General features: G+C 43.3%; 1 protein-coding gene across 6 annotated transcripts in view; it reads left to right on the top strand.

The window, feature by feature from the left end:
* Positions 1-12,776, top strand: part of srcin1a (SRC kinase signaling inhibitor 1a) — a 133,869-nt gene that overhangs the window by 111,754 nt on the left and 9,339 nt on the right. For 2 of the 6 annotated variants that reach the window (XM_088623085.1, XM_088623084.1), the window contains 2 exons: positions 1,920-2,060; positions 8,149-8,193. In XM_088623085.1, coding sequence (XP_088479211.1) covers positions 1,920-2,060; positions 8,149-8,193 — 186 coding nt within the window. Of the gene's footprint in view, positions 1-1,919; positions 10,876-12,472; positions 12,723-12,776 lie in introns of those variants that run through there. The other 4 variants (XM_088623088.1, XM_088623089.1, XM_088623087.1 and 1 more) reach the window with 3 other exon arrangements.

Genomic DNA, 12,776 nt, shown 5'->3' on the forward strand with positions numbered 1-12,776 from the left:
ACAGTTGTTTTCCCAAGAGAAACCAGGTTAGACGGGATAATGAATTTTGATTTGTATTAAAATTAGTCCACTTGTTAGTTAATTGTCAAGAGGAGGTGCAGTTTGGGGCAGCACAATGGCAGGGCATTCAGTGCTTCAGTGTGTCTTCTCCGCGGCTCCAGGGTCATGGGACTCATGGGATCCTGGAGCATGTTATGTTATGGCCAAATTAGTTTTCCCTGGATGCTCCAGTTTCCTTCCATAGTCCAGAGGCTGCTGCCTAGGTTAACTGGCATGTCTAAATTGTCCTACTATATTTAGGTGTGCCTTGTGTTGGCATATGCCCTTGCCTGCTGGGATAGGCACTGGCTTACCATGAACAGTATTGGACTAAGCTGTTATTAAAAATTATGAATAGACTGAAATTTTCTACTGGTTGGCCTCTGGAGGATGCCATCTTCCCTATCAGCTTACTGCCTTTTATTCCACATATAATCCTACTATATACTGTACCTGTGTCTCATCAGTAAGACCCCTCAACTCTCTAGCCCTGTTATTTTAGTGACAGGTGTAGCTAAACCTAATTTGCATCTTCTGTAAGTCAATTTGAAGTCTAACTATTTATAATAATGTTGTTTGAAAAAAATAAAGAAAAAATCCTTTATCCTTTCGCTCTATTTACAAAAATACAGCTCCAACATTGACTTAATATTTGCTCATTTCCGCCATTGGGAATAATTCCTTAATGGCACTGAAGACATGTGTGAATAAGCCTTGAGGAACCTACTCAGTAGTTAGAATTTGTCCAGGGCATATTGCCTTAATATACATAAAGTAGAATTGAATAAAGAAATTCAGTTTTAATTCTGCGTGTTATAAAGGAGGAGAAGAGGCATGAGTCAAATAGAGAGTTTTACTGGGGTAACTTGCCTCGTTAAGGACATTAGCAACCTCTGTAAGGACGAGGGGTAGGGGAACCCCACCTGGAAGAGATGGGGAGGAGGGAGGGATGAGAAAATTGAATGTGCAAGTGAGTAAGCAAGATGCATAATGTTTATACGTAGGCAGGTGGAAGTGGGGGAGATGAGGGTTGGACCTCCACCATACTTTTGTTTAAAGCCCTATTAATTACTCTGGTGTTCAGTGTGAATCACAGATTACTCTTGATTTGCAAAGGGCAATGAGATGTCTGCTTTTGAAATGTCATTCTAAAAAGACAGTCAGATCTCAACGATTGATCAACACAGTTCAAAAGCGCAGCACAGACTGACATATTCCTCCACTCACTTCACAGTTTAAACATAAGGCATGAGTTAAAAGGGTAGGCATGCGAAAACGGGACCCTACATTCAGGATTAGTGCAGTATAATGTTCATAATCAATCTTTAAAGAAACAAAATAAAATAATTTTCTGTCTTGGCACAGCAGGAGCGCTTCAGTGCATTTGTACAAAGGCCAAGTCGCTAAGGGAGTTTAAAATCTGGTTAGCCTTAATGTAAAAAAAACAAGAGTCTGCCATCTCTGGAAGCACAGGATATATACAGACTGCGTGGGTGTGAGGAGGAGGACAGGAAATTTGTGGAAATGACTGAGTGAGTGACAGGCCCTTTATTTCTGTCAGGGCTAAAAAAAACAACAAAAGTAGAACAAATGTGCTTTAGGAGAAAGCAAGAAAGTGTCTTGGACTGCCTGCTCTAAAGATTTCTTTAAGGTGTCCCACAGATTTCATCCTGGAGGATGTTGTTAGGTTATGAAGGAGTAAAGCATTCGAGCTGTTTTCAGCAACACCGTCCCGCTGAATTTGCTCCGTAACGTGTGGACAGAGAGCAGCCGCTAAGTAACTGGCACCAAAATGGCCAACTCAATAACTGGCGGTTTCGTAATGACAGGAGGCAGTTTTGGTGGGAGGCTCGACTCATCCCTGTTTCCCACCTTCACAGACGGGCGGGGGCTCCTCCGGCTCCAGCAAGGGGCTCCACTCCGCCACCTCCCGGCTGAAGAACATCCAGCAGAGCAGCCCGGAGAAGAGCAAGGCAGGCAAGCAGCGCGAGGACTTCCTCAAGATCCAGGGCCAGCAGCAGGTATTTCACTTCTGAAGGCCCTGCCGGACGAGGCCTCTCGGCAGCCTCACTGCCTTCACCGACACCGTCACTACAGTAGTGTTTACTACTGTGCCGTTGACAAACCCAGCCTGCTGGGAGGCCCTGAACAGCGGGCGGTTCGCTGGCTGGACACCATGTTCACTCTATATCGCTTAACAGGGAAAGAGACCTGCAGTTTGCCCAAGCAGAGTAGTTGCCAACTCCCAGTCCTGTGTGTTCTGATATGTGTCACACGGGTTCTAATGCTCTTGAAATTATCTGAAGCCAAAACAGGCAACACAGGGTGATTTCATAACTGCTGCAGTGTTTTCAGGGAAATCATTGTGGCATGGTGAGCTGATGTGGTGTCCAGTGTTAGCACCTCTGATCTCTTGGCCTTGGAGCTTGGGGTTGCAATGGAGCAGCACGAGAAGCGATTTGGCACTGTTCACCCATTGCAGCCATTTGCTACCTTTTCTTGATGTTTTTTGTATCACGCTTATTTACCCAGCTTTGCAAAAAAAAGGGGTGAAAAAGAATGCAGTACAGAATGTTTGCCGGTCAACATAGTGTTGTGCTGTACTTCTCCAGCTCCCCGTACAGCATGACACTGCCCTGTCAGTAAACAGCCTTTCTAGACATTGGATTCCATTTGTTAAAAAGCAATATTTCAATGCAGACATGGCACTGTCTGAAGTAGCACCATTCGCAAGGGCACTGTCAATGTGGAGTGTAGCCTGTGATGGAATAGATGTAATTGCAGCAAACTAGCCTACATTTCACAGAATATAAATTTTGGAGTACTACTAAGATTCCCTGCTGTATCACCAATTACTGGAGATTGTGTTAGAAGTCAAATACGCACATCAAAATGGACACATTAAGTTGCATAGAAATTCATCGTAATCACTTCACTACGAGGGCAAGAACCAAACTTTATTTTCTTTAAGATTATTGATGGGAGGTTCTTTTTTTATGAGGCTATGTTCGTCTTCAGCTATTTCTGAATTCTGTTTAATGTTGACATTTCTGTGTGTGCCCACTGGTTATTGCCAGATGTTTGTTGAGACAAGCTCAGCATTTAACAGATTTCCAAATAGCTCCACAAGTATAGAAAGCCAAACCAAGAACAGACGAGGGAAGTACACCTGAAACACTGAGCAGGGTTAGGAAACCTCTTAACATCCCCTGTTCAAACAAAAAGAATATCATTTTGAAATTTAAAAAATGTTTTTACAAATTTAAATGCACAAAGAGAGGGAGACCGAGAGATGGAGTGAGATGGTGCTCAGTACTCCAGAAGAGTAGGAAGTGTAAATGGGATTAAACAGAACAGGACAGACCTTAATCAGCGCATGGCTCTTGTAGTTAATTCTGCTGCAGGAATGTGTTAAAAGAGTATGTTGAGTAATGAAGAAGCACCATGGAGGTACATTTAATCAATTAATGGGAAACTCGAGATGAAGATGCTGTAAGTACTGCTTTACAATCTGAGATTCTTTCAGCATGGCATTCTTTGATTATGTCTAGCAACCAGACACGGTTTCCAAATCCAGGTTCTGGTGATTCATTGGGAGGTTAGCCTTCAGTAAGTGGAGAATACGCCAGGAATACAAGGCAGCATCCTGGGAACTTAAAAAAGAGGGTGGAGCAGATGGCTGGAACAGAAGGTTCCTCTATCTTTGACAGTGTCTCTGTGAATTGGCCATGTCTAGGTTAGACACTCTAGGATCTGCAGGCAGCTGTTGTACCCGGTCTTCCTACATCAAGGCAGAGCTACGATGCCCAATGTGCTTAAAGTCTTGGCATTGTAGTCATAGATTAATACCTTAACTGCAACCCTCAAATGCACTGATAAGAAAAATTTAGCTTGAATGATCCCCTCCCAAGAACAGATCCCTTTGTTGGATTTGTTCATCTTATTCTCTGGCACCGTAGATCTAGGTACTAACGTGGTTGTGTTGAAGCAGGCCAAAGGGGGAGTTTAATGGGATTGTCACACATGTTCAGTTCTGGATTTGCACAAAAAAAAACTTGATATCTCCATGCCAGCTGCATCTGCTTTGATCTTTGTCATTTTAATTGTATTATAGTCATCAAGATAAGCACTTCCAACATTTTTTAAAGTAGAATCTTTTGATTCTTAGTTGCAGATGGGAATATTGTAACAAGCAGGTGATTCTGAAAAGGAAATGGCCCTTTTAGCATTTACAAAGGATAATTTATTGGGACAATCAAATATGCATGGTCTCTTTCACTTCTATGCTTTTAAATCCATAGGGGAATTTTCACAGTCTGCGTGATGGGGCTGTGGTTTATTAGTCTGTATTGATATTAAAGTGAGCTATAATAAGACACTGCTGGTGCAATTTCCAAGATTTATGGTGAGGATGGGTCATGGTGGTTGTACTGGGGGTGCTGAATTAAGGGAAGGCACAGTGATCTAAAAAGCTTGAATATACAGTAAGTCCACCTACCAATCGGACCTGTCCTGCTCAATTGGTTAAATTTACTGTAGTTGGTGGATTCCCAGGCTTGAAGGTGGAAGGTTATGGGTTCAAACCTAACAGTGCTATGGACAAGGCTGCAGTAGCTAACCTTTCACATATAGTCCTGGCAAACCTGTGACTCTTTGAGAACAGGCTTCTGCTGTGTTGGCCCTGTGACATGAGCTTGGGGATATGGTTCATGTTCTGTAACTTCGCCCAATGTGTGCAATAACTGCTTGACTTACAGAATAGACAAAAGGTGGCCAAGTTCTTAGACAAAAATAATCTGTTTTGGACCATTGTATGCTGTGTATAAAAGGACTTTGTATAAAAGGTGTTCTTTGTTGCCAACTGTTTGCCATGATGAACATTCTCTCTGAACATACTTAAACAATGCGCTGTTGGTGCTTCTGACATGCAAGCTGCAGTATAAATGACACTCTTTGTTGGTCTGAGACATGGAGCACAATCAGTACCACATTCTAGCAGGCAGGATGGAGGACAGACGGCTTTAACTGGAATCTGCAAGCCGCACCATCTTGTCTTGATAGACTTTAGTTAGGATCAAATAAGATTTTTCTCAGAGTTGTGCAGTTGCCTCTCGCTTTTCCTGAGCCAGCCCAGGCTGCCAGTACAGACACCTGGCCAGTCCAAGTTAACTCCTTTAGGTGTTCTCAGTTGTCCCAAAAGATGCAGAGGACCAAGAGAAGGGAGTCTCAAATCTTCAGGCTTTCACTACTTGCTAATTTACCGATTTACTTTTGATTTTTGATTTATGTGTTTTGTGTGGCATCAGACTGTTCCTAAAAAACAATTAAAAACCACATGATATACAACACCTGGCTTAACATTTCCTGGTACTGGCAGCTATTTTTTTTTATTTTAATTGACTTGACCTGGGCCGGGAACCAGATGGAGATTGAACGCTGACCACTTTTCAGGAGGTATCGGAAAACAGGGGAGGCCATGTGTGTTGAACTATTCACACAGTTTGTCTTCCCTTCTCTCACATCGATGGGCCAGTCAACCGTAAGACAAGGCGTCACACACAGGTCTCCATCAGCCATCAGTCTTCAGAGCTGTTTTAACAGGCTGTCACGGGAAACTTCTGCATGCACAAGGAATCTTGTACATATTTCCAGGAAACCTCAGCCGTTGGAACAAAGGGTCGATCACCAGTGCATTTTTAAGCGACAGTCATCAAAGGAGAGCATGGCAAAGCTGCAGCGGGATTGCGGATTTTGGGACAGATTTCTTCCAGCACCTCGAGATCCTCAAGTTTCCAGGTGGCAAAGAAAATCCTGAACTCCTAGCGAAGGTTCAGCCTCTGGGTTTTCCAGACGATACCTCGACACCACTCCCCCCAATTCCCTCTCTCCCATCACACCACCCAGCCTACTCCCCTATCCTTCTCTGCCCATCTCTCATCCACTTCAAATCCGGACTCTGTCTCACTGCTCCTGTCAGCCATCTGCAAAGCTCTAGTCACCAGGAAAATCCCAACACGGGCTTATGAGTTTCATTTCAGCACATCTGCAATTGCTAAAGCCCAGCCATAGCTGAGAACTAAGAGAAACATGGGACAGTCAGTCAGCTTGCCGTGTGGAACAGTGAGATCAAGGTTATTAATTGGAGAGATGGACACCTCTTACACAAAGTAGCACTGTGCTGTGTCCCATCCATTCAGGTTCCCAGTGCATTCAAAAGACAAGATGGCATGTACTGTATAAGCAGTATAAATGTCTTGATTTAAATATGCAATGGGGTACAAAAATTAAATTGTAGAATATGTAGAAGCAGTATGTGAAGCTAACTTAAATGTGCTTATGCAACAGTAAGTAGAGATATCTCTGTCTTTATTGTCTACCTACCTCCAACTATCTACACACACTTAGACTGAATACCTTTGAAAACCATTTGTATGTATTTAACATTGAATGTACTAATGGAATGGTACCTTTTGGAAAGTCACCAGAGTCCTTTCAATCCTGGTAGTTGAACAGGGCTCATGGTTGTGCTATTATACCTCTAACTGTGGTTTCTCTTAGTTTGTCTGGTGATCATTGCTGCACTTTTGAGATAATCAACTACTCCAGTGTCTTCACAGCGTTGATTATTTCCCAGGTGTGATCCTGTTGACTGTGCAATGACTCATGTGCAAAATGTTGTGTGCTACTAACCCTTTCGCTGCCATGGTTAAGCTGCACTCTTGACTGTGAACACAGATTCTCGTTGATGGTGTCAGTGACATTTTTTTGTTTGTTTTAAAAGCATTTTCAGATGATCATTTGCACTCTTCTGTCCTGGGTTAAGTATGAAAAGTTCCTACCATAAATCTTGGAAACACTGCCACAGCAGTCTTATCAACCTGAACGTGAAGCAGCCTACAGGCTGAAAGAATAAGGCAGCGTTGGAGAGACAGGGCTTGGGGGCATCATTTCTGCTCTTTGTATGATTAGATATCATTTCTAATAGCTGAACAACTGAATGGTGATGTGGCAAGCAGCTCCAGTAGTTACTAGCTCATCCACTACAGTTTGCTACACTGTCCACGATGGGTTGATTTTGAAGAACGAAATCTGTGTTGAGCGATCTCATGCTTTTCTTATGCAATGTTTAAACTTTGCTGTCGGATGCTGGGAGATGGGCAAGGGCTGAGTTGGGCATGCCTCCTGGAGCCACCCCAGGTTTCTGTTTCTGTAGCAAAGCTGCTGTCCATTGGACCAGAATTACCAGCTTTATTTCTGTTGATGGACATAAAGCCCCGCTGTTCCAAAGAGATACACTTGAAGGGCAGTAAACCTGAATACTCTTGCAGCCTGGAATAAACACTGCAATCTCTGACAGGGCCCAACCTGAATGTGTTGGAGAGACTTTTCACAGAGCAGTTTAGAGAGGAGGAGCCCTGTAAGAGATGAGCTGTTTGCAGTTTTCAGTTCCTGTCCTTTTCACCTGCTCATCCGCAGATTGTAGGCTGTCAGATGCACAGCCCTGGATGGACAAGCAGTATCATGACTGGGCATCACACTTGAATGAATTATAGACTGCAAAGAATGACTACCTTTGTTGAAGCAAGATAAGCCTGGTTAAAAATTAGACATCATTATAAAAGTACCCAGAGGACATTTCTGTGATGGATCTGCCTTAAATTCAGGGTACTCACAGGACAGCTCATTTTAGATAGTTTGTTAGGCAACTATAGGCTGGAGAGTAATATGCTGGAGGGAGCAATTATTTTTGTCAGATATGTATATTATTACACTCATATTTCTAGGAGGGCAGAATCAACTCCTGTCTGTTAAAATAAAAACCTACCCAATCTACCTAGAGATAGAAGGCAGGTTGGTAATTCTGAATCAGCCTACTGTGTGACTTCTGTCTCTCTGCAAAATCTTGGGCCAAATCACACTTCTTAATCCTCTCCCTAGAGCATATAGATAATGTCTGTTGTTATCTCTAGGATTAGGGATATGGTACTCTCAAACATGGTAAATTAAAACAAAATAAAGTTTCAGTTTCAATATGTGCAGTGCTTAGTGTAGGAGCAGGCCAAACTGTACTGAGTACTGACTGTCTTATTGTTCTGAATGACACACTAGCCATGCCCTGTGTGGGTGTCCACTCTACTTGGGCCACAGTTAAAGGTAAAATCTCCTTTTCTTTAACCCCTTTCTTGTAGAGATGTAGAGAACCATTATAAAGTTTGCCCCTAACCCATTGTGCACCCTCTGTGTTTTAACCCTAATTGTTAATTGTACCTTTCCCAGTGGTGATATTCAACACCTGCAGTTGGCATAATTTACAAATGTGGAACACAGGGAGATCAGGCAAGCACTGAACGCTGGCTTCTTTTTGGATCAATGTCTGTGTAATTTTCCACTATCTTGTTTTTATTTCTGGTTTTAAATCATACCAATTAAAACGTATGAAGCATTAAAATCTTAAACCCTGAACAAACCTGAATGAATTAATCGCTCCAGGCTCTTTGTTGCTGGTTGTTAACTTTATTGAGCAACATTTTCCCATCCTGGAGGTAAAAGATCTCTGCTGAATTAGCGGAGGGGAATAAATAGACTGCATCAGCTGCTGTCTATTCCCTGAGGCAGAAGTCCGATCCCCTGGAAGTACAGACTGTACTGATTGAGGTTATAGAAATACATAGAGGTGTTTCAGTGTGCTGATAAAAGAAAAAGAACAGGATATAGTACCACTTTATATGCTTTATGATGTAATACTATTTCTGCAGCCAGCTTCTAATAATCAATAGATTTGTTTGCAGTATTACCTTAATAGCCCCCACATGCACACCTGTCCTTAATAGGCTTACCACTGTGCTCACAGACCAAGTGAGTATTTATCCCGTTACGTTAAATAACTGTTCCTCTAATGCATTGACTGCAAACACTTTTGAATGATTTCTCCTCAACAGCCTCATTTTACTCAGGAGCTCAGAGTAAAAAATATCCACACGAGAGAGACGTGCCGCAGCACGCTAGTACACTCCAAGCCCCGTCTCTCCTCTCCCTGAAGCCAGGAGAGGGTGGTATTGACATGGGAGCACCGGGGGCTCTGGAAAACTGTCTCAACACAGGAGAAAACACTTTTCAGCCTCACTCTCCTGCTGTGCATTCAGAGTTTTCCAGTAGCACAGCATCCAGAATACGTGCCTTTGATTTTATACTGTTATTAGTGTTATTTAATTTCTATATTGTTAGAAAACAATGAGCATTAATCTGTTTGGTTATTTCCATGTGTTTGTTTACTGTTCAGTTAGATATTTGAAAAATGAATCTCGGCCAACCACAGGGGCTAAATGCTACCACTATAACAAACCTTACCCCTTGCCCACCTCACCCTAGCAGATGGGCAATTTACAGTCAAATCAGTAATGACCAATAAGTTTTTCATTATCAAAGTTTATTCTGTAACAGTACTCTTGCTTTTGATTACTGTAAGACTAAACTCTGCCTATGTCATATTAAAGAATCCAATACTAATGTTAATATAGAACTGGAAAACCACCCTTTAATGATAGAAAATAATCATCTTAGTTGTTCTAAATAATGACTTTTTGGTCAGTAATGCCTAAAGCATAGCTGGAGGACATGTCTGTTTGAGCCCCATCATAAAATGCATTGCAGTGTCATGAAATACACAGTGGTCCACACTAGCATATTGCAGAAATGCACTGGGCTTTGCAGAAAGAGTTCCTATGATGTTTCAGAAACTGATTCCCCTTTGAGAAAGTCACTGGAGGCTAGAGGTTTTGAAAAGATCCCTCATTTTGCTTCTTCAGTGTTGATAACCCAAGGTTTAAACACACAAGTGCCCATGTAATGCTGCATGTGCATTGCACAGGGGTCTAACCTCTAATTTGGGATGTCTGTCTTACTAAACATGCATGCCGATCTGTACCCTTATAAAAATATGAACATTTCCAAACATGATTTTTATAAGGGTTTTTTATTTGGTGTACTGTGCTGTGCGTACAGACTGCTCTGATGACGCTGCCCACCTCCCTGTTGTTCAATCTGCTTTTCAAAAAGAGGCACAATTGTATCCTTCTATTCCGCACAACTTACTGCTGACTTGAGGGCTTTTCTGACAGGGTACTCGGGTTCAAATAGAGCACAGGAGAGAGAATTCTCGTTTTGGATGTTGGATTTGAAGTAATGAAGCAAATCTTAGACACGCCAAAAGAAGTTGGAGCAATGGGCACTGCTGTTGATGAAGGAGGGAGAGGTAGAGCTTGGCTGTGTTAAGTGTCTCGGTGTCAACTGAATGTGTGCTGTGACCAGAGATTGAGGCTTTTCTGCTCACCTAAAAGATTTCTGTTCTGCATCACATCTGGATCTAATTATATTATTTCTGAGAGCAAACGGAAATGAGTACTGTGAGCAGCAAAAGGCATTTATTGCCTGCTGTAGCGCAGGTGCTTTCACTGATGTGAAACCCATAATGGACTGGGCTGAGCTCAGCCCTCTCAAAATTCGGAGTGCCAGCTCTGCCCCAGGCCTGTGTGCTTTAATTGCCGAGCAGGAAGAGGCAGCAGGCGCATGTCAAGCCTAGGCTGTGCCACAGGCTTGAGGCACCAGGTCAGGAAGGTCCTGCTGAGTCGCCTTGCTAGCTGTGTAGACCCTGCTTGCAAATCCGACACCGCTAAACTCCTACTGTACATCCTGCTGTCTGTACCTCTCTCCTCCAGCACAGCACCTCTGTCTGTCAGTAAGGCTGAGGCCAAACCGAGAAGCTGATACTAAAAGCAGTAGGCAGAAAACTGCTGGGAAATTAATGCATAAATAATTATGAGGGAAAAAAGGAAATAAGATACAGTGCAATAGTGCTCTGCTGATTAGCATCACAGTGTGATGAATCCCTGGGGAAAAAAGGATGCAAAATTATATCAACAGCCTCACACAGCATGTCATGGCTTTTAGGTCACTCTCACATCCACAGGTTTCCACTGAATGAATGATGTCTTCTCCCTGCAACAGCTTTTGACGTTTTTTATTAATTTATCTGACCTGATTAATTCTGCAGCATCTGAGATCATGCAAAGCTCTTGTCAGTGTCTTTGTGTCTGTGTTCATGTGCACTCACATTCACACGACAGTGGAGGGGCAGCAAATCCATTCTGACACTGCAGACATTCTGCATTTTTCAAATAGTGGGCAATAAACACATCATTGCACAGCTCTGGTTGTTTCAGTCGAGTGCTTGGACAGATGAAGTTTCCACAGAGAGGGTTGCCACCAGTTTGGGCAAATCCAGGCTTTTGATGTCCAGTGTGGGAAGAGAATCCTACAGTATATCCCCAGAAATATGTCATAACCTCACAAAAACCAAGCATGTGGGATAACCAAGGAGGAAACCCGTCCCCAAGATAGCAGAGATGCCGAATTTCTATCTGGGCGTTAATTGTGGAAATGGTGGCAATCCTAATTTAGTGTCAATACATAGATTCGTGCTGTTCTAGTCATGACATGCTGTGTAGCAATCTTTGAAAAATCTGTAACTTTAAATGAATGTACTTTCTGCCTACTGCTTGCGGGCAAGGGTCACAGTGTAACAGAACCAAAGATGGAGTAAATGTAATTATTTCTGGACAGCAGTGTGTGGATACAGCGCCTTCTTCTGACTGATTGCCACATTACAAAAGAAATCCTGTAATGCTGAGAGAGATGTATTCTGCATTTAGAGAACTTAAGTCTGTAACAAAGGGCGGCGTGGTGGCACAGTGGTGCCTAACATTGTTGCCTTGCAGCTCTGGGGCCCTGTGTTCAATTCTTGATCTGCGTGGAGTTTATATGTTGTCCCCATGTGCGTGTGGGTTTCCACCCACCGTCTATAGACATGATGGCAGGTTAATTGGCTTCTGAGAAAATTACCCCTAGTGTGAGTGCATGTGTCTGTGTGTGCCCTGCAGTGGACTGGCGTTCTGTCCAGGGTGTGTCCTGCCTTGCGCCCACTGCTTGCCGGGATAGGCTCCAGCTCCCCCTCGACCCTGAACTGGATAAAGTAATCAGAAATTTGATGGATGGAAGTATAAACAAACGCAGAAATTAGGGTCAACTGGTGTTGGTACTAAAGTCTTAAGTGATATGGGTTGCATGTTAATAGAAATGTGTCATTTTTTTACTTGAAATGTTTGGAAGGAGGTCAAACATCATGCATGTGGATTCTAACTTGAATTAATGAATTCCTGTGTTTATTCTTTTTTGTTCTCTTTTGTTTTATCTCTTCTTCTCTTGTCTTCATTCCTTCCCTTCTCCACTGACTCCTCACCCTCCACAACCTTCACCTGTCCGCCTGCCTGCCGGCCTCTTCACCACCTGTCACTGTCTCCATCTCCGGACACCCCGCAACACCCTGACCCTGTGCCCTTGTGCCCCCGTGTCTCCCCCTCTCTATATGGGAGTGCAGTGAGCGTCCCTGCCTGCCCGGCCTGACCTCCTTCCCTGCACCACCTGACGACAGAACTCATGTTTTCCACTCCACTATTCTTGCCGCCTCCCAACTGAGGCCCTGGCCTGCCTGCCTACTTACTCCAACCTACCTGCCAACCTGCACACTGTAAAGGAGCTGCTGCTGGCCTGTTTTTCTTATTCCTTTCTCCAAGTGTCAGATGGGAGGGCAATCCACGTCAAGCCCACCTGGTTTCCCCAACTATGAGACTGTACTTTGTTTTTTTTACTCTCTTTCTTTATTCCCTTCCTTCCTCCTTCTC

Source organism: Lepisosteus platostomus, chromosome 28 (assembly GCF_059453375.1).
Source record: "Lepisosteus platostomus isolate fLepPlt1 chromosome 28, fLepPlt1.hap1, whole genome shotgun sequence".
In the NCBI taxonomy this organism is placed as follows: domain Eukaryota; kingdom Metazoa; phylum Chordata; class Actinopteri; order Semionotiformes; family Lepisosteidae; genus Lepisosteus; species Lepisosteus platostomus.